Below are 27,136 nucleotides of genomic sequence, written 5' to 3' on the forward strand. Positions count from 1 at the left end.
TGAAGATCTTTTTAAAGAAATCTTCCACTGCAGAGAGCATGCGCTGTCATGTCAAGCATCTCATTGGTCCGTGATGGGGGTGGAGTGCATACCACAGACTCCATATACTGTCCAACAAAGGTTGCACTGACTCTGAAGCAAAGTTTGCCAAGTTTGGTTATTTCCATTGGACTTCTAAATTTATTTGTTCAAACTGTTTGGTTAAAACAAATAAAATGGTTATTCTAATTTATTTTTTCCATTTTGCCACAGGCAGAGCACACTTCTGTCAAACATCAGAAATGTGATTCATGGTCAGTTACACTTACTCAGAAGAGCGTTAATGAAGCCACAGTCCAGACACTTTCAGAAGATTTAGTATGTTTGTATTATAAAAACTACTAAGGTAGTCAACATCGAAGCAAGGAACTAAGCCTGATGTCCAAACTATGTTATACATAAACCAGGGAATAAGCATGTTATTGATCATTTACTACAAAATGCACTACCTTTCAAGGTTCTCCTGAAGAACCAGGTTCAAGGAAGGCCTGTCTGGCCCAGAGAAGCTGCCAAACAGCAAACACTATGTTCCAACATGGCTGATGAGCATGGCAGCAGGCAAAATGGACCAGAAGTGTGCATATATATCTATCTCTATTTATATATATGTTTTATATATATATACATATGTGTAGAGATAGATAGATATAGATAGATATAGACATACATGTCAGATTCTAGCTTCACCGCTTTACTTGATTGGTTTACTGCTGTCGTGGCTATATGTAGCTATTCCTGTATACAAAGAAAAAAAAAACATAAAATTTGGTTCTTTAATGCTACCTTACATCAAAACGTTTAAACTGTACTACTGTGAGGTTCCGGTCAGGTAAAAAGTGTATGGCGGTTTTCAGGTTCAGGGTGCTAAACGCTAGCTAGATGGGGCTGGAGAGGAAGTGGAGTTTGGCTTACGTTGAGAGGAAAGTGGGCAGAGCCGTTGAAGGATATCAGCTCAGGCAGAGGCAGAGAGGAGGACACACACAACAGAGGAGCAAGCCGTCGAGGACAGAGGAGAGGAAGGACGGAACGATGCGGCCGAAAGATCCACCAAAACGACGAAAATCGCCTGAAAATGCGACACTGGCCTGGGCAGATGCCGGCGGATAGACACGGCTTGGAAAATGGGTAAGAACTTACGAGTAATCCAACATTAATAGCAGTAAAATTCGAATCAGAGGTGTAAGGCAATATGGTGGAAAGAACGACAGTTAGACGCAGTGTTGCAAAAATGGCCATGGTGGGTTGCGAGCGAAGAAAAAAGATAACGACTGTAAGAGTGTAAATTGTATATATTTGTGCTTTAGTTGATGGAATTTGAATGTTTGCTAGCTCTGTATCGAGTTAACTTAGTTAATATTTGGACAAGTACATTTGTTGTCGCCCTGTTAGGACTTAATTCAACCTACGCATTTAAAATTTGCTTTGTCCTTGAAAGGGCAAATGCCCTTGTGTGAATTTGCTCGACAAAACTCAAAATTTAGCTAATGTTTCGTTTTTTAAATGTTGTATTGAGAATGATTGACATCAACTCAACAAGCCCAAGCAGTTTTTTTCGTTTATTTTCAGCATAGTTGTATTTTTGAGGTTTTTCACCGAATCTTAAATCAAAAATATATTTAAAAATCTAGAATTTTTCACATTATCTTCCCACAGACTGTTCAGATATGGTTTATAACAAGATTTAAGTAACTGTGAGATGCTTAATACTTGGTATTTAAAAATAGTTTAATTAAATTGTGACAAGTTGTCAAAATACTCTAAATATGACAGTTTAACGTAATTTGTACATTACAGACACTACACACTAACTATACTTGATTTGTTTGTCAAATTAAGGTTCTATATGATATTAAGGCTTAGATATACTTCGAAATACAAAATAGGGTGTTGGCTTTTAACCCTTTGAGTTACTGAATGGATAAGTAATTTAAATGTGTACATTCATTTTGTTTTTCCATCTTGAATTACACCTGCAAAACACGTAAAAGGTTTTTACATTAGAAACCTTCACTTCAAGTATGTGAATTTAAGAAAACTCAAAAATCCTGTATTAAAATTAAATAAAGAAATAAATTAAGCTTAATATCATGGTCTTATAGACAATGTTGTGGATTTATTCACATAAGAAGCCAAATACTCCACATTGTAAAACATAAGATATACTATCTTTATGATGAGTATTTTTGTATCTGAGGCTATATATATAAAATCCAGAGGATTAGTACCACCCTGCACATAACAAAATGTCCTCTCAAAGCTATTCTCAATGGGACGTCAGTCTTGAAGACAAATTTAGTTGTATTTTGAGCCTCCAATGTGCGGAAATAAGAAACGTTTTCCCTGACTAAATTGGAAGAAACTTATTTATGATTTTCGTAATATGGTAATGAGATCTCAAACTTAATCGAAAATAACCTTAAAAATATCTTAAAACACAAATAGCCTCGTTATGCCTGTTGTTTATGCCAGTGTTCCTTGCAATTTAAAATAACTAGTATGTTTTGTATTTTACAGGGATTCCCTTGATGTTTGATAAATTGCGTAAAAGAAGAAAGGACGTCATGTGACCCATGCAAAATGGTATGTTTTTAACCCCTCGAGGCTTTTAAGTGTCTATTACAGCCGTGCTAGCATCTTTGTCTTTACCGCTACATACATGTAACCAGTAGGGTGTGCTGTTGTCACATTTCCTCTCTGAATCTTTATTTTTCTTCTTTAAGGCTTGACATGTAGCTGCCACGGAGTCATGAATTGAAGAATTTGAGTGATCCACAGAGCAAAGCGGATTTGTAAGTATAATTTTTAAGGCAGATTAAATATCTATAGAGAATTCCTTGCATCTTATCAATGCATTGAACTCTTCAAATATGTCACATTTTATTGACTGTTTTTACTGACCACAAACATAAAAATGAAACGAATAAATGGCAAAATTAGATTTTCTTTTAAAAAAAAATTATGTAACCGTTAATGTTAGGAAATGTCATATTATAGTATACGTCATGACAGTTTCGATCGAAAGTGTTCATGTCAGTCAGTCATTCAGTCGTGTCTGACAATATGTCAGTTCCACCATCTAGTGTATGATGTGTTGTGGACGTATGTGTGCATACGCCAGTTCAAAGATATGTGAATAAATACCAGACTCTCAAAACTAATTATCTAAATAATTTTAATTCCTATACATTTTGGAGTGTTTTGAGTATTCTGATATATCATTGATAGTTAAACATACTGCTGAAATGTAATTAAAATATTGGGATTTAAATAAAAATTTGTTGATGTGTTTTCATAGCAGTGTACATTTATTTAAAAATAACTTTCAGATTTTTACTATGTTTGTGATGGTCTTTCAACTAGCTAGCTAACCTTTGAAGCACTTACAATTGTCACTAATTGTTCTGTTCTATCAGAATGTCTCATATAATAAAAGCACCTGACAATTCGCAAATCATCACATCACATTCTTTAACAGCCATATTTTAAACACTGACATTTCACAACAGTAACTCGTGCTTAGGTGAGGAGCGAGTTTGGTGTTTTCACCATCCCAAAACGTACATCAGATCATGCTCCAGTTCCCGCAATTTGAAAAGTGATGATTCCAGCTTGTTCGAGTAGATATACGCCATTATTCGTTGTGGCTTTTAGCAGTGCGCCATTTGAAAGGCTTTGGTGAATCAGAGTACGACTCGTTCTGCGACAGAAAATATTAAGCACGTAATACAAACATATAGACACTGGGTTGCATTGAACATGGTTTTTTGCTCTGAAATTGTAGACACACTGAATCTGTTGACCAGCGTCAGCTCAACTTTCACTCCTCTTTAGAAAAAGTTAATGACTTGGCTGCCATGTTGAAAATGGACGACCCATAATGAAGCACTGTCCAACTTGCACATCGCCCATCAGTCGCGTTTCCTGGTGGTTCTGTGCGGTCCGATACTTTCTTGCCAGATTCTGTGCGTCTGTGCCACGTCCGCTAGTAGATTGCCAATCTGTGGAAACATTCCCAAATTTGATTACATTATTGGATTAGATTTTGCCAAGTTTACAAGTTAGCAAATTTAGTGACATTTTGCAATGTCAATAGTACAAGAACTGTTGACTAATTTGGCTATGCATTTGCATTTTAAGAAAGCAGTTATAAACATGGTCTGTAGGGGGCATGAGGACAATCAAATTAATTTGATGAACATTTATGTTTTCTCTTGTAGTTAAGTATTAGGTGCCTTGTGGTGTATTTGGTTTGCATTGATCATTATTTCTGAATGGCACTACCACTCGCCACTTTGTGACACCTTGAAGAAACTGTCAGACAATCCCAAAATATTGGACAATTGAAAGTCAGTGTGTGATCAGTGCTTGCCATTGTTGGCAACTGTTACTCTATTTGCAGCTAAAAGAATGAAATGACATGAAAAATAATTTTGTAACAGAATATGAATAAACAACGGAAATGTGAGGAAATGTCAGAACAGACGCTGGTACATGTCATCAAAATCAACAAACATTTTAGTTTATTTATGCTATGACATGGAATTTCTGGAACAGTAACAGTAAACATTAACTACCACTACTTGTAAACAATATGTATAACTAACAATGTGACCATTTTGTATTTTCAGAATATTTATACTAATTCACAGTTCATGGTTAATGGATAAGAAAAATTCTAGGATTGTCAATTAAAGACGAATCATTGGGCACAGACACTTAGATCAGATAAAACCAATAAAGCATCTGAGTCTGAACAGAGAGAAGAACATTTTGACTACCCCCTTCTAATGAATCAGCTATCAAACAAACCAAAGTCCTTAACACCAAAAAGTATGAGACTTGAAATCGTCAAACATCAATGCAAAACCGTACAGTTAACAATATGAGCTGTTTCGCTGGATGATACAAATTTGGTAGATTTTTAAAGTAGTGTTAAAAATAGTTTCACCTAATTGATGACTCTGAAAACCCTGAAATGCAAGAATTCCTCGATTGAACACATGAGTGCACTACACACCAGAAAAACTATAAACCCTAAACAGTGATGTTTGTTGGTTCACCTCCACACAGTGTTTTTTCCTCCATTGAAAAAAAGACATGAGGATAAGTTGTAATTGTTGTGATTAAAAACATTTAATCAGCTGGAATTTGTCAGGTTCCACTAGTGGAAACAATGGTTTCTTTGCAGTATTTGGCCTCCTATACACTATAAAATCCTTATTGAACGTTTTGGGGCACACAGTCTTAAATTAACACGCACAGTAGTTGGCTGAAAATAAGAGTTGTTAGTAACAGTTGCAGTATTGAAAGTCAAAATGTAGTCAAACATGAAGAAATACATGTAGTTTAGGCTTAAGGGTTCTGTTAAAATAGGGTTTTGAAAGAACAGCTAGCTTAGGCTTTACATTGGCTTGTCCTTAAATCAACTTCCAGCAAAAGCATTTGCTTCATAGAACATAAGCACTTGTTTGTTATTTCTGAAACTTGGAGAACTTTCTTGCAGAAAGAGTGTATTGTTAAAATAGTTTTTGTCAGTCACAAATTAAAATCTTGACAACCCAAATGCTTCAAACTAGTTAAAGCCAGCCAAATTGAGTGGTCTGTTGCTTAACTGATTCTGTGTGGATCTGATGTATGTTATTATGGGTATCATTCATATTTCCTTCTCTCATTCGCAGGGGAGACCTGCACTGGTGTGAAGATTTCCTGCACTTGAGGAGAAAGAAGACAACTCTGTAAGTTTATCTTGTTGGAGTGTTTATTCACGTTTACCGAGCTCATTACCACAATAAATAGGAAATTGTATTTTGTAGACATTACATGTTATGTATATGATATCCACCTCAGAGAGGTTGAGGATACTATTTTAAGCAGACCCTATCCCACATTTAGCTGGGATATTTATTGCTGCCATTCATTGTTAATTCTAAAGGCTAGCAAAAGACCTAGATATTAGCACATAGAATGGATAAATAAAGCACACCTGTTGTGAAGGTAGTACATGCATTTTTATCATGTGGCTATTTTCATTATTGATAATAATTCTAGCAATTTATACTGTGGCTTTATGTGGGTACTGTTTGTCGCCTTTGGTTGGTACGTTACAAAAAAGGCCACATTTCTCCAAGAGTTGCTATATTGTCCATTTTTGCTAGACTCTTATTGGTTTTTGGCTTTCAAGTTGAAAATATGTTAAAGCATGACCAATATCATGTCACACTTAGTTTTATTTTAGTGTCGTATTTCAATATTTTAAGAGCTTTCTGATTTTGAACAAAACTTGTATGAAAATTGTCATTGTTAGAAGGGTTGCTTTAAAATTTTTTGGATGCTATTACGTTGTCAATCTGTTGGCCAGTCTTGCCTTTGCTTTGATGACTGGTAATCATTTTGTCAGTTTAGTCGAGGGATCTTAATTTGCATACAGCATTGTTTGCTGTCATGCCAATGTTATGTTGGTTTGATTGTAATTTGTTTTAACATCACTGTCGTTCCGTAAAAAAGTTAATGCAGAACGCGTTTTAGGCTAACAGTGCGCTCATTGTACCCCTGGTGGTCAGTTGATGAATTTATTTGCAAATCATTGGAGCCTTAACTCAACTTCATTTTACTGATTACTTCATGTTCACCAAACAAAATATCAATTCAGAGCCATGTAAAAATTTAACAGAACTTACATTATCAATACAGCTTATTGCACTTATTGACAATACACTCAATACTAAGAATTTCCATGCGGGAACTTCAGCTAGATTTCTGAATTTATTTTTTGTGACACATAAAACGTATTGAATGTCTTACTGGAATTAAATATCCCAAACTTTCGTTGTAAAACAGCCTTCTAACAGCTTTGGTCCTAAATTGAATAACGGTTAAGGTGCTGGACTGTGGATCTTCAATTTGTAACTTGCGTATTATGCATTATGTCGGTGTGACTTTCAGATACAGTTTATGAGCGAAGCAACTGGATAAAATATTTAACGGTTGTGTATTCTTAAAACCGCTTACATGTAGATTAACACATCCACTTGCACAGACATTGCTAGCAAATGCAACTGAAAGCTAGCAATATATGTGACTAAACTGTTTTAGTCTAGTTTCGCATGCCGTCTTTAACTACTGGAGAGTGAATCATTACTTATTTCAGTTGCACTGTGGGCTTACAACTTTTCCTTCTTTTTTTATCCTATCAAGACCCCATTCAACTGGATTTTGCTGAAGTGGAGACAGCGTTGTTTAACGTGAAGATTGCAAGTGATTTGGCAGTTAGCCAAATTTTGACAAGATGAAACTGTTTTCTGACTGGACTTTGACGTTTGGATTTTTATTTTTATTTTTTACGTCAACATGGACACTGGAACATCGTTGCTGGCTGTATAGCGGACTTGTTGAAAAATGACATTGTTATTTTGGGGAAACAAAATCCGTCTTTGTACATTTGACATTCAAATGCTGTTTTTAAATAAAGTGTATGTCTTCGTATTTTTCCTGCCTTTGTTTTATTAGCTTACTAAATTAGAAAATCACAAGAGCACATTTGCCGCTTAAAATCATTAGCTTGGCAGTTGTTTTTAAGCTAATCCATACTATTAATGAAATTCGGTTTGCAGTGACTTTGTGTGACTTACCAAGGTTTGCCCACTTAATTTAAAAGTTAGCTTAGTACTTAAGCTTTGTACTGTGTTGCTAAATTTCCTGAAGTAATGCTCTGTTTTGGGTGTTGCTATACAGGGCAAGACATCAGTCCCTTGGTGAGATAAAGGGAAAATGGTTGATGAAATGCACACTTGTGCATTATTAAATCGTAGTTTAATTTCACACACTATACACACTATAACACTCCTTGTTGTCAGACACATTGAAAATAGTTGAGGTTCTGGTCTGAACAGAAATGGTTTCCAAAGGCTCTCTAAAATGGCTCCTGGTTGTCCTTCTTCCTGTCTGAGCAGGAAGTGATGCAATTGGTGCAAAAGTATTAAACACTTTTACAGCCTCATAGTATTCTAACATTTTATGAAGTGGGAAGAAAGGTTTCAACCTAAAGCTTGTGTGCAGGGGCTGAAAATATATGTAAGTTTTTGCAAAAACAAATTTTAAACATAATAAAAGGGGTGGGACTTAAACATCACCTGAGTGTGGTGTAAATGGAAATAACGTCAATCAAAGGCAAAGCTTTCAGAGCTAGGAAGGAGCTCTAGATGGCGGCTGAGCCTTGGGAAGGGTGCCATGGGCTTTCGTTTGACCGTTTCTCTTGCCTGTATTTCGACCGAAACCGCTTGATTTAGATTACAAATCAAGGCATTCGATTATATTAGCGATGTTTAAACGGGAATTTAAGCGTTTTGTGTAGTTTTTGTGCTGATTTTTCGAACCGAGCGAGCCGTCTGTGCTGGGGAGTGCTTGTCGTTGTTTTCCATACTGGGCTCAGGCAGCCATGGCGCGCCTCCATTTTTAGTGTGCTGCTCGCGTCTGTCGCTCTGAGTCTGACAGTAGATGAAGACCTGTAAGGCCTACAAGCTTTTTGAAACAAGACTCTTTCTTGTAATTTATTGTTAAGTTATTATTTTTTTTACAGTATTGTTGTTTTTATTCGAGTCAGATAAAATGCTGTAATAGAGCGAACGTGAATCTAAATTTCATTTACAGGGTTACTACCTTTCTTCACGTTGAATTGGTCTGTTTACATTGTCTAGTGCCTAATTTACTGATTTTTCTCATCCTTAAATCTTCTTTTTTTAATCCTTCATCTGATGACGCAGTTACAATTAATTGCATGCGGCTAGATCCGTGGACTATATTGAAAGACATAAGTTGGACATTTAACCTAATGTATTGGCACCTGTCATTTTTTGAGTCTATATTTACATTAGCGATGTATAAAATTATCCTCAAATCTGTCGATTTAATGCCTTTTCCTTGACTCGTGTCGCACCGCCTGGATTTTAACTGCCACCTGAGCAAAAGCAGTCTTGTGGGACTTCTATCATAGTTCATGCTTCCTCCAACTTTTTGACAGTAAATACCAGGACAAAAGAACACCAAATCAAAGACTTTAAGGATTCTACGATGATGAAGAATAAAAGTAAAAAACAAGAGGATGAAGGATCGACTCAAAGCAATGCATCAAGGTATGATCATTCTACTTTTTCACCTTTTCATGTCTGCCTTGATTGTTTACCTTGTCAAGCATGGTTGATCACCTGTGTATACATTTGCGACGTGATTTTGGAGAAATGCACCGCTGTCACGAATGACCTTGCTATTGTTTAATAGCCACACCCTGATTTTCCTACCAATTCTTGCACTCAATACTGAGGTTGCAGGCCTGTGTTAAGAGTTCATTGCCCACAAGATGTATGTGGTAGATCACAAGAAAAGTTATTTGTCCTGTATTATGCTGCACATGATTTGATAACAAATGTTTGATGTCCCATCGCTATAAAGTAATATGACCTTGTCTAAGTAGTTGGTACTGCATTGCACCATTTTATCACCGTTGTTGTTTGGCTTTTATTTATTTCAGAAACAGTGTGTTGCTTGGGTGTTCCTTGAGGTCAGTAATATGTCCAGTTTTTTTTTTTTTTTAAAGGAAGGTTATGTATATAACATTTTGTCGTTCGTTCTTTGACCTGAATATAATTAGCATGTAGCTACAACTTTCATTTTTATATCATTCTGTAATCTTTTATCTCGACCTGTCCAAACAGTTTTGACCACTTTAAAGAGTTTCTGGAAATTCAACATTTCTCATGCTTACTTATTTATGTTCATTAAAGCCCTACATCCCATAAAGATCTTAGTATATTATAAATATTTTTGTTTTCAGATGGATAGTAAAACCTAAACAACTTCACTTCTTTCTAATTATTATGACAGTTATGTCAGTTTTCACCTGATTATGTCACATACTCCTTTAACCTTCAATATTATATTTGCTTTCAGGAGAAAGTTGCTCTTACTTTCTATTTGAGGCCTTATTGCAATGGACACTTTCGGTTCAAATATTTATTGGACTCAGAGTTATTGAATGATTGCTTTTACTTGCCAAGGTATTTTATCAATTGCTAGCCTGTCATGCATTCATACATTTATTGTTATTTTTAGCTGTTCATTTTTAACAAGTTTAAAACACCCTTCTTGTATTGGTTAATATCTGCTATATGGAGTATATGCACTGAAGCATCTGTTTTGAACATGTCAGATGATTGTGAATGCTCTAACAAAACAATGTTCTTGTCTATTTAAATGTATCTTTGTGTGTTACTTGTCGGGTAGATTTTATTTAAAGGTTTGTGGTCAAGAGTTTTGACCCTAATGATATATTTTTACATTACTGTCTGCTTTTCTTTACTTTAAAGACATATATATGGTGAATGGGTAAGTGTGTATCATTGTCAGGTGTCTAAACCTTCCAATATCACAATAAGTGCAAATTTGCACCATTCTATTTTGATCAATAAAGATGGTTTCAAAAACTAATATCAGGTCATTTGCATGGTGTCAGAACAATGCAGAAATTCAGTAACAACACAAGTGGCTTGCTATTATTTTAAACCAAGATGTTTGTATTTATTGTTCAAATACTATGGCCTAACATGCATTCTTAGTTTTAGAACAGTTGTTATGTTTTCACAACAAACCTGATCTCCATAGGCTGTTGTATTTTTAGATTGAGACAGACAAATTTGGATGCTATATGCATGTTATCACCCTCAGCATTTTACTGACTGTACACTGCAGCAGGTTACATCACACTTGTAGTTTTTCTGTGTGATCTTGTGGCAGCCATTTTAGTATTTTCAGCTGTGAGTGAAATATCTTCCCTGCTACTGATGATAGCCTAACTTTTTAATACAGATGGATGAGCACTGTGGACACGCAGAGCAGCAGAATAGACAACATAAAATCTGGTGATTTTGTTTAACATTCTGTCTCAATAAAGTAGTGTTTACATGGTCTGCCAAGTCACAAAATGGCCCTTGCTTTGTGTGCCCAGCTTGCTCACTTAGCTGTATTAAAACTCAGCTCAGAACTACATGGAGGAGGAACAGGAAGAGTTCAGACCTTGGAAAGCCTGCACACTGTGCTTCTATAGGCTAGACTTCTGCTTAGCAACACGCAAGCCAATAACAATTCGAGATTATTTTTGTCCCACCTACTTTTGACCTCGCTTAAAGCGGAAGGAGCCATGCACATCCGTGTTTAGTCATTGGACCTGCTCCGTATACACAGTGTGAAAACTGACGTGTTTATATGGTTTCATATGCTTTCATTTAGATTGTAATAATTCATTTCCAGATAATGGGAAACAATGGAACAGTATTCATCTTATTGTCATAGTTTTATAATAGTTTTATAATTTTTTAAAATAGTTTTATATTTAACTCAGAGACAGTAGTAAAATAATACAGATCATTTTAAAATTCAAAATAGGAGTGTTGTTCTTAAAACGCCCCATATATAAAATAATAATTTATCCCTTAATGCTGATTTTAATGCTGATTTCTTAAAAATGCCAAACCTTTGTGTCGGAAAGCAATCCATGTAAGGCAGTGATTCCTAGAGATTTTCTCTGAATGGGTGTGGAGCCACCGTGTGCCCAGACCAGGTAGTGCATGTAGAGAAAGATCACTATTCCAGCCTAGATACTTGGTATATTAATACATTTGGAGCAATTTTAAATTTAATTGCATCAGGTTATAGCCCTTCATACACCCCATCTTGTTTTCAGAGGGGTCCCCAAAATATCAAAAGCTCCTTGTGTGCAGTGCTTGTGAATTATGTGGCATTTTTTCCTAAATACATTTTTCTAGGACTTGTACCGGGAGACTTGAACACATTGATTTCTTGTGAAATATGTAATATGCTCACCTCTTCACGCATTTAAATCCTTCAAGTGAAACGACTAAAATTTTATAAAAACTACATACGAAGAAGAGATACATGTACATCTATACGATTGTGTTCAATGTCATATTCCCTTATTATATTGTTGTATATGTCATAAATCATTACAGGTTAGCTGGGAGGAAAGATTTAAGTATTTACTTAGTTACAGCTCTCTTTTTTTTTTTTTTTTTTTTTTTTAGTGTTGAAAGCTGATCTTTGGCTTTTCAAAATTCCCGTAAGAGGATTTGAATGCCCCAGAGAGAACGAGATTATCATAAGACTGTTAGCTGAGTAAGGAACATGCTGCATGATGTAATGAGGTTTCTGTTTCCACTCGACTGACACAACTTGCTGATGCTATCAAGCTCCCTCAGTTTCACCATGTCCTAGTGCGAGTGTGTGCACTTTTGAGTTTAACTTTTAAGCTGCTGCCACTGTCGTCTCACATTTTTGCCATGTTGTTGGGTGTACAGCATTATCTTAGCAAAAATGTTTCTAATGCAAATTCAAAAGAATGAACATGTTCTTGTTCCTGTAGCAATTCAGCTTCAGAAGAATCCAACCGCTCTGCTTCGGAGTCGGGAAGTCAGTCAGAGAGCGAGCGTGGCAGTGAGAGGAGGAGATCGCACAACTCCGAGTCAAACAGCTCCTCAGAGTCAGAGAGTCACTCAGAGTCAGAGAGCGAGTCTGCTGAGTCCAAATCACAGCAAACCACAGCAGAAGTCAAAGACAAGCCAGTTAGAAAGAAGGAGCGTCTGGCAGATGTCAAGAAGGTAAAGGTCACTGAGCTTTAAAGAGGAACTCATGTCTTCTGTGACTACTCACTCTTTCTAAAGCAGATTAAGGTTTCTGTTCTCTTACAATGAAGATTGAGTTAACTTAGTTTCTGTAATCAGGCACTTCATGTGATTATGTAGGTTTGACATGCAACACAATTGTAGTTACAGCTGAAGCAAGTTTTACTTTAGCCATATTGTTTCTTTACCCATCTAAGACTAGTCCGTTCACATTGAAAAAAGTAAAAAAAAATGTAGTATTACACACAGTTTTTCACTTTTAAATGTGTGATATGCATGGAAATGGAGGCACTTCTCAGCTAGCAAATTGCAGGGGTCTCGATAAAAATGCTCTTAGATTTAGATTTCATTATAAATTATATACTTTTATGCTTTGTCCTTTGTTTATTTCTGATGGTGTATTTACACCGATTCAATAATAATAATATAAGTGGTTATAAGTGGTTATCTGCTTTAGTGATCAATCAAAATTGATTGTAAGTCCCTGTTATAAATGAGGGCCCAGGTGGTGGTAAGAGGCACAGAAACATCAACGAAAACAAAAAATAAACAATAAATCTTTAAAAAAAAAACATGCGTTGGCTTTCCAAAGTTTTTGTTTAACCTTCAGTGGAACATATACTCCATAATTTGTTGTTAAATCCAAAATGTTAGGGTATGTTCATTCTAACAACAAAAGAGTGAAATCGAGCATATGAAACCTGAAAACAGCATTCTGCCGGGACGGAGAGGAGCCGCTGCACGTGCATGCGCCAGCATATACAGTAGCCCATTAGAGTAAAAGCAGTTAGTAGAATAATCAAAGGGGACAGAAAACATGTCTTGAATTCCTATTTATAATTTCTCAACTGTGAATATCCTTTTCTGTGTTATAGCTGTAAACTGAATATCTTTGGGTGTGGGACAAAGATATGTCTTATGATGAAGTTTACCTTGGAAAGCAGATGAAGATACGTTGAAAATAGTTGTTCGATGCAGCCTAATGGAGCATACTTTTGAAATTAGAATGTGTTATAAAATTGATACAGAAAACAGTGATACAGAAAATGAGTGGCTCACTGATGGCAGTTGGTCTTTGTTTACAGATGTGGGACGAACATCCAGATGTGTATGGGGTCAGGAGGTCAAATCGCAGTAGGCAGGAGCCAGCTCGTTTAAACATTGGAGCTGGGGTAAGCAGATGTGAATGAAAGCTCGAAGACAGACTAATAAACACTCAAGACTAATGCTTACAAGCATAGCCTGGCTTTGCACAAATAGTGTATCTTCATTGGCATCAGCTCATCAAAACAAGCTGCTTGTGCCATCTAGTGGATGTTTTAAAGAAGTGCTGCCACATTTGTCTGCTTTGCTTTACAGGGTAGCAGCGACTCTGAGAGTGAAAGTCCCAAGAGGAAAACATCACGAGCAAAGAAAAAGGAGTAAGTATGAAGACTGTGAACAAATTGTTATTGTTTTATTACTGTTATGACATTTATTCATAATTAATTTAAGAGCACAGCACCATATTCTTTTGAGTCTGCCTTGTTGAGACATTATGCTGACCTCTTTTGTTACTGAGATTTTTGTTGTTTGTGGATCCATGCAGTAGTTTTGCACAGTTCATGTCTGTTTTTGTCACTGTGTTGTCGGTCTGTGTTCATACTGTGATTTTTATCATTTTAAGCTTGTTTATAACTGGGTATCTGTTTGCTCCAAATGGGCTCAGTTTAGTTTCAGTCAGCCAGGTGATGTTAAACATTTACATCAAATTTGATTGGTCAGATCAGTGACTTATCCATGATCAAATTGGGTTGTGGTGAACACCCTGTGGCCAGCATTTCATGAAATTTAAATTGGTCATCGCAGTGGTGGGCCTTGAGGGTGAACTTGTGGCATTTCTTTGTTGTAAGAAATATCTGGAAAGATGATGACTCAAATGATGACGAGGAGGAAGAGGAGGAGGCTTCCGACATTACAGACAGTGAGCAGGAAGAGAAAAAAGTTAGATCCAGACGACTTGCTGCTAGAAGGTAAGAGCGTAGTGAAGCTTGGCCATCAGACAGCTACCCACTGGTCAAATCATTCCATATTGTGTGAGCAGTTGTTTGATTACTCTTTTTTCTTTTACTTTTGGTGTGAAGTATATGTAGACCGGATAAACAGTCTGCAGTTCTAAAAATCCAGCATAAAATAGATCTAAAACATCCACAGTATAAAATTTAATTTATGACATATATTTTTCCGTAGTAAAAAAAAAAAAAAATATGGCTAACACGGCCATTTGCTGCAGTTTGTCAATCGGCCAGAGGATCACTCTTGACAATAATTACAGAGGCTGGTTCCTTAAAGCTAAGTTGTTTGTGCGTTTCTGTGCTTAACTCTGCATTTTACAGACCTCAGACCAAATCAACAGCCAAAAAGCAGCTCTCTCAAAAAGGAAGGAAATCCAGGAAACAGGACTCCTCTGCCGAAGAAGATGAAGACGAGGACGATGAAGATGAGGACGATGATGATGAGGAAGACACTCCTAAGAGACAGACTCGAAGAAGGGGTGCAACAAAAGTCAAAAGGTGCATTTCTGCACCCAGAGATTTTGAATTCTTGTTGTTAGATTCATTTAGACTCCAGTATGTCTAACACTACAAGAGGTGTTAAAATGTTGCTTTGCTGAGGCTGTAATACTGATACATCGCCTGTGTCCACTTCATCCTTACACCCTGTTCTGGTGCGTTACAGTTATAAAGAGGACCAACATGACTTTGAAACCGACTCTGATGACCTGATTGAAATGACAGGGGACGCAGGCGAGGAGCAGCAGGATGATGACAGTGAAACCATTGAGAGGGTTGTGGACACCAGGACAGGCAAAAAAGGAGGTGATGCATTTTCACTTGTGTCACTTCTTATGAAGATATTTGCCACGTGTATAGAGTTTAAAAGTCTTTAATTCTCCTGCACTTCTAGCCACTGGGGCTTCCACTACTGTGTATGCCGTGGAGGAAAATGGGGACCCGAGTGAAGGGTTTGACCCTGAGACTGATGAAGGGGAGGTTCAGTATCTGATTAAGTGGAAGGGCTGGTCCTACATCCACAACACGTGGGAGAGCATGGACTCTCTGACGCAGCAAAAGGTCAAGGGACTAAAGAAACTGGACAACTATAAAAAGAAGCAAGAAGAGCTAAATTCATGGTGAAAGTCTTTGTCTTTACATTAACTTTTTCCAAATTGACACATTTCCAGCATTTTCATGGTTTATTGTGTTATTATTTGTAGGTTGAGAAAGGCATCCCCTGAGGATGTAGAATTTCACAACTGCCAACAAGAGCTCACTGCTGACTTGAGCAAGCAGTTTCAGTTTGTGGAGCGCGTTATTGGTACGAATTCATTATCAAATGTAGTTGCTATCGTATGGTAGTGCCGCAGGTGATTTATTTATACATACAACTCCATGTTGCACTTGTACTAAAAGGAATTTTGTTATTATCAGCAACAAGAACAGGAAAGACCCCAGGATCCTCTGACTTTCCCAGTAAGTTTCTTTTCAGTGTCTTTGCCAGTGGTTTCATGTGCAGTACGTTTCCATCCGTTATTTAGTTCCCTGATAATATGCCTGCTTTTTAAACAGCTCATAGTCATAAGACACCGTGCTCCAACGAGCCAGAGTACCTGTGCAAGTGGATGGGCTTGCCCTATTCAGAGTGCAGCTGGGAAGATGGAGCCTTGGTTAGAAAGAAGTTTCAGCACTGCATTGACAGCTTCATGAGCCGAAACTCCAGTAAAACTGTCCCTTCTAAAGACTGCAAGGTACGAGTTAAGTCAAAATGGATTTTTGAATCAGTTCTCCTTGGTATTATTGGATAAACATTTAAAATGCTTTCCTCCTCGTAATCATAGAAATTTGTTCTGAACTGTCATTTCAGGTGTTAAAGCAAAGACCAAGGTTTGTTGCTCTGAAGAAACAACCATCATATATTGGAGATGAGAACCTTCAGCTGAGAGATTACCAGCTGGATGGGTTGAACTGGTTGGCTCATTCCTGGTGCAGGTACTGTCTAAATAAATATAGTAATTTGTCATGGATTTGATGGCTACAATGAATGAATGACAAAAAATTATGGAAAATGTGTGAAACTTTTTCTTATTCTCCATCCCCAGGTGCAACAGTGTTATCCTAGCCGACGAGATGGGGCTTGGAAAAACCATCCAGACAATCTCTTTCCTGTCTTGCCTGTTTCACCAGCATCAGCTGTACGGACCCTTCCTCCTGGTGGTGCCTCTGTCCACGCTCACCTCCTGGCAGAGGGAGTTTGACACCTGGGCCCCGGACATGAACGTGGTTGTCTACCTGGGTGATGTTATGAGCAGGAAAACGGTAGGTTGAATCTGCAGAAGTTTTCCCTCTTTGAGTGGCGGCATCTCCAGACTGGTTACTTAAACATATGTTGTTGCTTCTGTTTGGTGTAGATCCGTGACTATGAGTGGGTGAACCATCAAACCAAAAGAATCCGTTTCAATGCACTGTTAACCACTTACGAAATTCTACTTAAAGACAAGGTATGTACAGTGATCAGTGCTTCTTTATGAGAAGTTATATTTTTATTTCATTGTGTGGGTGTGCATGAAGAGATTCAATCACTTTGGTTTACAAGGACTTGACCCTTGTCTCCAGGGGGTGCTTGGGAACATCAACTGGGCCTTCCTGGGTGTGGATGAGGCTCACAGGCTGAAGAATGACGACTCCCTGCTGTATAAAACATTAATGGAGTTCAGGTCCAACCACAGGCTCCTCATTACTGGCACTCCACTGCAGAACTCCCTCAAAGAACTCTGGTCACTGCTGCACTTCCTCATGCCTGACAAGTACGTCCTGGTTTAGACGTTAAATGTGATGTGATGCAGAAGTAGGGACAATACCATCAGCTGAAATCCCAGCCAGAGAGGAGTGACATTTGTTATCTCTGTTGTACACTGCAGGTTTGATTCCTGGGAGGATTTTGAGGATGAACATGGGAAAGGAAGGGATAATGGTTATCAGAGTCTTCACAAAGTCCTAGAGCCCTTCCTGCTGCGGCGTGTCAAGAAAGACGTGGAAAAATCTCTCCCTGCCAAAGTGGAACAGATCCTCCGAGTTGACATGACTGCACAGCAGAAACAGTTTTACAAGTACGGTTTTATTTCTGTCTTCTGTCTGGTAGCCTTTTGTTACATTGTGCCTTTCACGCAAATCTCTTGTCCCGGTAGCTGTGTTCTTGCTTTCCATTACCATAATTTGTTCCTCAATTTTTCCAGGTGGATTTTAACAAGGAATTACAAAGCCCTTGCCAAAGGCACCCGAGGCAGCTCTTCTGGCTTCTTGAACATTGTTATGGAGCTCAAAAAATGCTGCAACCACAGTTTCCTTATTAAACAGCCTGAAGATGGAGAAACTGAAACGCAAGAGGAACAACTGCAGGTATGTCTGCGCATCAACCACCTTTAGCTCCCAGCAACACCTGAGGATATCTGTGCTCCACAAAGGAGACTAGTTGTGACATAACAAAGGTGAAAACATGATCGGTGGTGCTTATTTTTTTCCTGAATTCTGGTGTTCACAACTTAGCCATTATACATTTTAGGGTGTAGTGAGGGGCAGTGGGAAGCTGGTGCTGCTGGACAAGCTGCTGACCAGGCTCAGAGAAAGAGGCAACCGAGTCCTGATCTTCTCCCAGATGGTCAGGATGTTGGATATCCTGGCTGAGTACCTCACTAAAAGACGCTACCCATTCCAGGTAAGATTTGCACCTTTTCACAGCCACTCTCTGCCTTTCATTACAGCACTGGACCCCAGTTCACATACAAATTCATTTGAGTTTGTAGTCACTCAAAGATAGACAAGGCTGTACAGTATGATTTGGAGAAACATCATGCACACAATTTTCTGCTTGTTAAGCTTCCATGGATATAAGGGACGCTTGTCTTTTAGCTTTCCGCTTAAAGAAGTGTTTGTTGGAAGGTAAAGGATTTTGAGCACCTTTTAAAAGTTATTTGCAGAAAAATGTTCATTTTTTTTTTTTTACATAAAACCAAATGCATATCCTGCTGTCATTCTGTCAGTGTTCATGATAATTGCACTTCCATCTGGGTCCATTGACATTTTCTATGCTGCATTTTCAGTATCTTCAGAAATCATCTAGACAGAGAGTTTATGGAGGCACCCTTAAGTTTTTCTGCGTTGTTTTCATTGGTGTATACAGCGCCATCGCAGTATCGGGTGGCTTTTGGGGGGTGGTTGCACTGGGTGGGTTTAACACTAAATGTGGATCGAATGTCAGTTTGTGTTGCACACATAGTCCGCCAGGCTGAGAGTTCATGTGGTTATTTATATCAAGTTATTTTCTGCTGAACACCAACCTAACTCCTGCAGGTCACTTGACTCGGGTTGTTTTTGCTGACTTACTCTTTGGTGTGGACTGTTGTGATCAGTCTGAGCATATAGACTAAGGGGTGCTACGGCATGTAAAGCAAAGTGATGCCAAGGTTATAGCGGATAGCTGCCCAGGAAATCTTCAAAGGTTAAAATCTGTTTGCTTGTCTCCTCTTCAGCGACTGGATGGTTCCATAAAGGGAGAAATCCGAAAGCAGGCACTTGACCACTTCAATGCAGATGGCTCAGAGGTCTGTGTACTAATGACTTAATGCTACTAAACTACAAGTTAAAATACACATTTTGGGATAATATGTGTTTTGTTTGACAGCAGTAGCAGTAAAAGATATATTTGATAAATGATGCAAAATGGATCAAATATATATAATTACTTATACTACGTACTTAGAAATTCTGAGATTGTTTTAAATTGGAGTCACTTCCCTTTTATATTCTTATTCTCTTTAATGCAATACATATTTAGAAGGGTTGTTGTGTGTATTGTTCTGTGAGATCTGTACTAACAACATTGCGTGTTTTCTAGGACTTCTGCTTCCTGTTGTCCACCCGAGCAGGAGGTTTAGGAATCAACTTGGCCTCAGCAGACACTGTAGTCATCTTCGACTCTGATTGGAACCCTCAAAACGACCTGCAGGCACAAGCCAGAGCTCACCGAATCGGCCAGAAGAAACAGGTAATCCAGAGTAAAACTGATGACTTCATCTCCCGAAGAATTGACAAGACAATTGTATAATAATTAAGAGTTCTCCATCCCATCATAGGTGAATATTTATCGACTGGTCACCAAAGGAACAGTGGAGGAGGACATCATTGAGAGGGCAAAGAAGAAGATGGTTTTGGACCATCTCGTCATTCAGAGAATGGACACCACTGGTCGAACTGTATTGGACAGCAACTCAAGAAACACTAAGTAAGATGTCAGAAATGAGCAATGGATTTCTTATTATTTATTTAATATTGACATACTGTAGATTTTTGTGTGTTTAACATTGCTGCTTTTTCTTTTTTTTTTTTGTTCCAGTTCAAACCCATTCAATAAAGAAGAACTAACTGCCATCCTCAAGTTTGGTGCAGAGGAGCTTTTCAAAGAGGCAGAAGGAGAAGAATCTGAACCGCAGGTATTACAACAATTACCTGATCTGCATTAAAAATACTTGTCTCACATATTTATCAAAAATTAAACCAGCATTTCCTGGTTTCTGTAGGAGATGGATATAGATGAGATCTTGAGGTTGGCTGAAACGAGAGAAAGTGACCTGGGTTCAAGTGCTACAGATGAACTTCTATCTCAGTTTAAGGTACCTGCAAGTTGTTACTGGTTTCTTTTGTCATGGTATTGTACTGATCTTAAACTGTGTCATGTCAGTATTAAGCCTGCATCTCTTTCAACTCCTAATTCTTTCTTTCTTCTGTCTGCATGTTGCTGCAGGTGGCCAATTTCTCCAGCATGGAAGAGAGTACTCCAGAGTTTGATGGGAAGCCCGTGCGAGAATGGGATGACATCATCCCTGAAGAGCAGCGACGTAAAATTGAGGAGGAGGAGAAGCAACGGGAGATGGAGGACATCTTCATGCTGCCCAGAAGCAGGAGCTCTAACAAGAGGGTAAGAATAGAGGAGGGGAAAAAGTGGTTTGCCCATCTTCATCTCCATTTGAATCAGATCATAAGCTGTTGCTTTGGTTCTTTCAGGCGCAGGCCAACGACAGTGACAGTGACGTGGGCTCCAAGCTGAAGCACCGCTCCTCAGGCTCTGAAAGCGAGACTGATGACAGTGATGACGACAAGAAGCCAAAGAAGAGAGGCAGACCGAGAGCCCGCAAAAACAACGTGGAGGGTTTCACTGATACAGAGATACGCAGGTATTTGGTCATCGTGTGTTTTGTGTTTTTAGCTGTCAAAATGAAAATGTATTAATATATGTTGTCATTAACAGATTCATTAAGGCATACAAGAAATTTGGATCACCACTTGAAAGGTAAGTCATTATTAATTGATTTTAATAATGAATATATGCTTCCATGATGTGGTAGAATAAGTATGAGCGTTTAAATTCTCTGACAAACCATGCAGTCAAATGCTCTTTTCTGTATCCAGGCTGGAGGCCATCGCCCGAGACTCTGAGCTGGTTGACAAATCCATAGCAGATCTGAAGAGACTTGGTGAATTGATTCACACTAGTTGTGTGACTGCAGTGCAGGAGCACGAGGAACAGCTTAAAGAGAACCCAGTTGAAGGTATTTTTGTTTTTTATATGTATTGACTTCTTTGAAATTAAAGCATTTTCCAGGGTCCAAAAATGATTCATGTCACTCTTCCAGCCAAAGGTCCTGGGAAACGGCGAGGAATTAACATCAAGATCTCAGGAGTGCAGGTCAACGCCAAGTCAATCATCCAGCACGAGGAAGAGTTTGAGCCTCTGCACAAAGCAGTGCCTGCTAACCCTGCAGAGCGAAATAAGTACGATACCACTGCAGACATTAGAAGGCGCACGGACCTTGTGGGTCACTGTTGCAGGTTCAATAAGACTGTTCTCTTTGTGTCACAGGTTCAAGCTGACATGCAGGGTCAAGATAGCCCACTTTGATGTAGAGTGGGATCTGCAGGATGACGTTCAACTCTTGCTTGGTATTTACGAACACGGCTTTGGCAACTGGGATCTTATCAAGACAGATCCTGACCTGAAGCTTGCTGATAAGGCAAATATCTGATTTCAATACATTTATTTAATGAACCTGGACTAAAACCAGGCTGTTCAGATCTTGTAAAAGCTTTGAAGGCTGTAAGTAAGTAAGTAAAGTACTTTAAAGCCAGGAGTCTAACATTTACTTGCCTCCGCACAGATTCTCCCAGACGATCCAAGCAAGAAGCCTCAGGCCAAGCAGTTGCAGGCAAGAGCGGAGTATCTCCTTAAGCTGCTGAAAAAAGAACAAGACAGCGCAGACCTGTCTAAAACGGGGGAGGAGGTATGCTGCTATTAATCACTGAGTAACTCTTTCATTCTGTTTTCACCACATGAAGTTTGCCTTTGATCTGCACAAAGCAACTTACCGCCCGCACAGCTCACCCGTCTCTTCCTGTTAAGGTCAAAGTGAAGAAAAGGAAGCCTCGGGTGAAAAAGGAGAACAAAATTCTCAAGGATGAGCAAGGCAATGACATCTCCTCCCCTCGCCTGTCGGACAACCCATCGGAGGAGGGTGAGGTCAAGGTCAGTCAGAAGATCACCTCTGTAGGGTATAAGTTATCCTGCTGTGTTGAGGTTTTTTGCTGCCCACAGTACACGTGATGTATGTATTTTCATGTGGGGTCTTGTAGGTTCTCCTCCTTAAAGTCACTACAATTAGGAACTGTGGTTTTTATTTTCTTCATGTGCAAGTGTTAGTTGACAAATTTAATTTTGTGAGCCTGCAAACACGACTGCAAACCTTGTCCTCAACGCTGCTCTGGTTGATAAAGTTAAAGAGGAGAATATAGACACAGTTATTGAAAGTGTATTACATGCACACATCACTTGTTAGTGTGGTTTATTTCCATCTCATATTGCAGTGGTGCTACAACAGTCTTTGGATGATTTAAAAAACAGACTATGAATCAAGCCCCGCAAAGTAGGAGGCTACAGAGTAAACACTGCAAAGCCTGAACAAAGAGTTGTGATTCAGTTTTAGGTTTTAGATAAATAAACAGAGTACAGAATTGTAGTAATGGCATAATTTGATTGGTGCACGTTACAGTGTCCTCTCTTGCTGTATAATCTCTGCTATATTGTTTAACACACATTGTCTTGTGTTTGAGCAGGATGATGGAGCTGAGAAATCCCCTGCCAAGAAGAGACAAAAGAAAAAGGATAACAAAGAGAACAAAGAAAAACAGGGAACTCCTAAAAAGGAGAAGGAAGGGGACAAAGACAAAAAGGGTACCAAGCCCAGAAAAGAAAAGGTATTTCAGCAAAGTATTAATGGTGTGATTTTATTATTAGTATTACTATTATTAACTAAAAAAGCATAAAAAAATCATTGTAGCATTAAAATGCAACATGCAGCTGAAAGAACATAGCTAGACTGTCACAGCTTTTGTCTGTCAGTTGGCATCCTGTGAATAATCTCTTCAATGTGTGAATAGTGGGTGTGGATTAATTGCATTGGTGTCTGTTTTTTTTTTGTCTTTTCAGGCTAAAGGAGCCAAAGGAAAGAAGACTCAAGGTCCAGTCCACATCACCGCTGGGTCAGAGCCCGTCCCCATTGAAGGAAAGGAGGACGATGAGCTCGACCAGGAGACTTTCAGTATTGTGAGTTGCTTGCTTAATTCTTGTGCAAAGATAAAGCCAGTCGAATTTAATAAATAACATGTCAGAGTTGTCTGCAGGCAGTTTATTACAATGATTTGTGGATTTGTGTGTAGTGTAAGGAGCGCATGAGGCCAGTGAAAAAGGCCCTGAAGCAGCTGGATAAACCAGATGAGGGTCTTTCTGACCAGGAGCAACTCCAGCACACTCGCACATGCCTACTGAAGATTGGAGACCGAATCACAGAGTGCCTTAAAGCCTACAGTGACCCTGAGCATGTCAAAATATGGCGAAGGTAAGAGGACCGTTATCACCGTTGTGAAATGTATCATGATTCTCACCCATTCAGCTCCACTAATGAATATTTTGTGCTTTCTTTGGCAGAAATCTCTGGATATTTGTGTCCAAGTTTACAGAGTTTGGAGCAAGGAAGCTTCACAAGCTTTACAAAATGGCACAGAAGAAGCGATCACATGAGGAAGAGGCAAGTTTTTCCTGTTGCTTATTGCTAATACTCTGGTTTGTCAAGTGTAAGGAAGTGAACACGATCAAACATGAAAAAAATGTCCTGTCATATTTCCAGAAGGAGCAGAAGAAGAAGGAGGATCCTGCAGGGAGGGTCAAGCCTTTCAGACCAGAGCCATCTGGTTCCAGTCGAGACTCCACGGGTACTCAGCCATCGTCCAAATCTGCATCTCACTCGACTCAGCCAGGCTCCCACGGACACCACAGAGAACCGTACAACTCGGCAAATAAGCGGCACTTTAGCAACGATGGTACGTGCAGATAGGTATTTTAGTTTAATGTGCAGGAAACGCTGTTCAAAGTGACCATTAATGAGCTTTAGGTCTTGTTGACAAGACATTCAAGCTGCTTGTAGGCAGATCTTTTATTCCCAGAGGACAGTGCCAGACTTGCCGTTTCACCTTTTTCAGTCTTTGTGCTAACTTAACCGTGTCCTGGCTGTAGCTTCATATTTACCAATACAGACATACAAGTGATATCAATTTAAATCTCATCAGCAAAAATGTTTTTCTGAAATACTTAAGTATTCCTTTAATTGAACTGACTTATTAAAATAAAGCAGAGCTGTGATTATGCTTCTGTAAGTAATGCAACATTTGGTTAATATGGACTTTGATATGTTTCTTTGCAGACAGGGGAGACTGGCAGAGGGACCGTAAATACATGTATGCAGGTAACAGCAACCAGTCATGGCAGGGAGACCGGCATCATGCCTATGACGCACATCGTTACAAGGATCACTATGCTGATCGACGTTCACATGGAGACCCGTACCGCAGCTCAGGCAGTTACCATAACAACAGCTCCCCTCGCAAAAGGTCGTATGACCAGTACAGCAATGACCGGGACCACAGGGGTCACAGACCCTATTACGACAGGTGAGTTACTCAAATCTGATTGTTTGTTTTAGCTCTTTGTTTGTTATATCTGAGGTCATAAGACTGGTTTAAAAAATGCTTTAAATTATATTTCAGGCACCCAGACCCCAAAAGAAGACGTGGTGATGAATTCCACTCCAGCTACCACCAGGGGAGAGAAGGCCCTCTTCAGGACTTCAGGAGGATGCCAGAGCATAGGCCAGCAGGTCCACCTGGGTCAGATCACTATAGCAGGCCCTTCCATGCTGACAAACCACCTCCACTGCTGGACCCTCGCTCCCCACAGGCTCAGAAGTCTCCCCAGGACTCCCGCTCTCCGCTCGAGCGGCCCATAGAGCAGAATGCCATGGCAGATCCGAACTGGAACAATAGGTAAACATAAAGTACGCCAGTGCTGGCTAAGAAACCGATCTGGGTGTTTTGTCCAGGGTCAAAGCCACATGCTGCTGATGGACAATTCTGGACTTGCCAATCATAAGCTCGCAGTTGGAAAGGGAATCAACCTGTACCCTCTTTACCAGCAAAACTGTTTTGCTCTTTTTCCCAAGTGACTGTGGCCGTGAACAATTTGTGCCCTGAAGAAATGAAGTTTGTTTCCTCCTGTCACCCTAACGGTGACAAAAAACTAAACAAACTTCTGTATTTAAATGAATTGACTCGATCAGTCAACCATGACTAAGACTGAGTGGAACACTGATGGATGCTTAGTCCCATGGACTATTACCTAAGGAGAATTTAGGATACATGAATTGATGACTGATCTCAATCCTAAAAGTGCCTGAAGGTTTTGGCCTTTTTGAACGATAAATGTATGGGATTATTCCCAGAGAACGCATGACATGGACATTATGTTTTTGTGTTTAGCTTTAAATCTTGCAAATGATGTCATTTAGAAGATTTCAGTGCAAAAGAATGTGTAATGTGTTTTCATCTGCACCTTTCAAAATGTTTAACTCGTAGCTGAGCTGAATCATGGAGTATCACCATGTGGGCTGAATGGTACCGTGATGGGGAAGGCCTAAGTCTTTTGAAATTTGAATGACCAATGAAATCAGGATGTTTCCTCTAAGCACTCAACAACAACAACAACAAAATAAGTTAGAAAAGGTTTTAGCAAACTCATATTTCTCACATGTATAAATAATCATTCTTTCTATAATTGTGTAACTCTATAAATCATTGCAATCCTCTCGCTTTGTTCACTTTAACCACTTTCCTTTTAGTAGGCCCAATGAAAATGAAGCTTTCTAAGCAGTATTTATTGCAACAACTTGTGCAAAGTTCATAACACTATGACTTAAGAACTATCCTTTATTTTTGCCTTTCAGTATTATGCTGGTTAAGAATGGTACTTCAATGTAGTTTCAGTAATTCACCCGTCTTTCCACCTACTGTATGTAAGTACTCAAATATGTCTGAAAATACTATGTGATTAGGAAAATATTTTCTGTTTTAAATGTGTGGGTTGGCAGTGTATCTGATTCACAGACATTGTGCTGGTAGGTTGTTCAAGGCTTATCATGAAGTTGCTGACAACATTTCATTGTGTTTATTACCGTTGGTCACTCTCTTTCTGTGCCAAATCTGGTCCTGCTCTTGCCATCAGTTGTATTGTTTTGTTTTTGTTTCCGTTTTAACGATTCTCCATTTGTGCCTTATTTATGTATGTATTATCATACTGTATATTGGTATGTGGACAGAGCGGGGTCTAACACAGGCAAGATGGGTAGTATTAGTCACATTTTAAGGAAATTGCTCATAATTACTAAACATTAATTGGGTGAGAACAGGTGAAGGGACCATGCATTCTGGTAATCATCATGTGGTTTCCAAAAGAAAACACTGAAATACCGAAATCACGTCTTTCATCCAGGGCACTTACCCAACCTGTTGCAGTGAGCAGCCAGCACATCTTTTCTTCCACTTAAGAAAGCTACAGTTCCTGTATCATATGTTCTTTAAGAAAGTCTAAATAATTTATATTTGTGACAAAACCACTCTTGAAAGAAATGTGCTGTACATATGTTTGGACATATGTAATAAACTTTGTTACACAATCAGAGTTTGTATTTTTTCATTTTCTTCATGATAAATCTATGTCATAATCCTGTCATCTTATGATACTCCACGGCATACATATGAATTTTAATTTGTTAAATTATTATTATTATTATTTTTTTTCTCTGCTTGACTTGACAGCAAAGAGAGACAGGAAAGGCAGGGGGCGCTATGCAGCAAAGGGCTGGATCCAGATTCAAACCTGTGGTAAGGATCCTTCCTTGATATGTGGTACACACTGAACCAGGTGGTCTTCTGAGTCAG

General features: G+C 38.8%; 1 protein-coding gene across 3 annotated transcripts; it reads left to right on the plus strand.

Moving 5' to 3' along the window:
- The first annotated feature begins 771 nt into the window (after positions 1-771).
- Positions 772-26,874, plus strand: chd2 (chromodomain helicase DNA binding protein 2). 3 transcript variants are annotated; one of them, XM_046394925.1, is made up of 44 exons: positions 781-1,164; positions 2,554-2,619; positions 2,760-2,828; positions 5,718-5,774; positions 7,234-8,109; positions 9,056-9,167; positions 9,563-9,592; positions 12,467-12,701; positions 13,811-13,897; positions 14,085-14,146; positions 14,618-14,737; positions 15,101-15,277; positions 15,444-15,583; positions 15,672-15,897; positions 15,982-16,082; positions 16,196-16,237; positions 16,334-16,512; positions 16,629-16,753; positions 16,864-17,080; positions 17,173-17,262; positions 17,378-17,568; positions 17,683-17,871; positions 17,998-18,160; positions 18,324-18,476; positions 19,291-19,362; positions 19,656-19,805; positions 19,894-20,042; positions 20,154-20,250; positions 20,338-20,430; positions 20,562-20,735; positions 20,822-20,991; positions 21,066-21,107; positions 21,227-21,366; positions 21,451-21,589; positions 21,678-21,828; positions 21,973-22,095; positions 22,215-22,337; positions 22,925-23,065; positions 23,298-23,414; positions 23,528-23,706; positions 23,796-23,895; positions 23,995-24,187; positions 24,568-24,814; positions 24,911-26,874. In XM_046394925.1, exons 6-44 carry the CDS (start codon positions 9,106-9,108, stop codon positions 25,188-25,190), a joined length of 5,469 nt encoding a protein of 1,822 aa, XP_046250881.1. In that variant the 5' UTR covers positions 781-1,164; positions 2,554-2,619; positions 2,760-2,828; positions 5,718-5,774; positions 7,234-8,109; positions 9,056-9,105; the 3' UTR covers positions 25,191-26,874. The 3 variants fall into 3 exon arrangements, with proteins under 3 accessions (XP_046250884.1, XP_046250881.1, XP_046250883.1); XM_046394927.1 differs by lacking the exon at positions 9,563-9,592 and having other exon boundaries at positions 783-1,164; XM_046394928.1 differs by lacking the exon at positions 14,618-14,737 and having other exon boundaries at positions 772-1,164; positions 7,234-9,167.
- Positions 26,875-27,136: the final 262 nt, after the last annotated feature.

The sequence above is a fragment of the Scatophagus argus genome, chromosome 7, assembly GCF_020382885.2.
Source record: "Scatophagus argus isolate fScaArg1 chromosome 7, fScaArg1.pri, whole genome shotgun sequence".
NCBI lineage: Eukaryota > Metazoa > Chordata > Actinopteri > Scatophagidae > Scatophagus > Scatophagus argus.

Coding starts and splice junctions, on each gene's coding strand:
- chd2 (XM_046394925.1), top strand. CDS start 9,106: ATGATGAAGAATAAAAGTAAAAAACAAGAGGATGAAGGATCGACTCAA. Junction 17,263..17,377: donor AAATTCTACTTAAAGACAAG/GTATGTACAGTG, acceptor CCTTGTCTCCAG/GGGGTGCTTGGGAACATCAA. Junction 22,338..22,924: donor CGGAGGAGGGTGAGGTCAAG/GTCAGTCAGAAG, acceptor GTGTTTGAGCAG/GATGATGGAGCTGAGAAATC.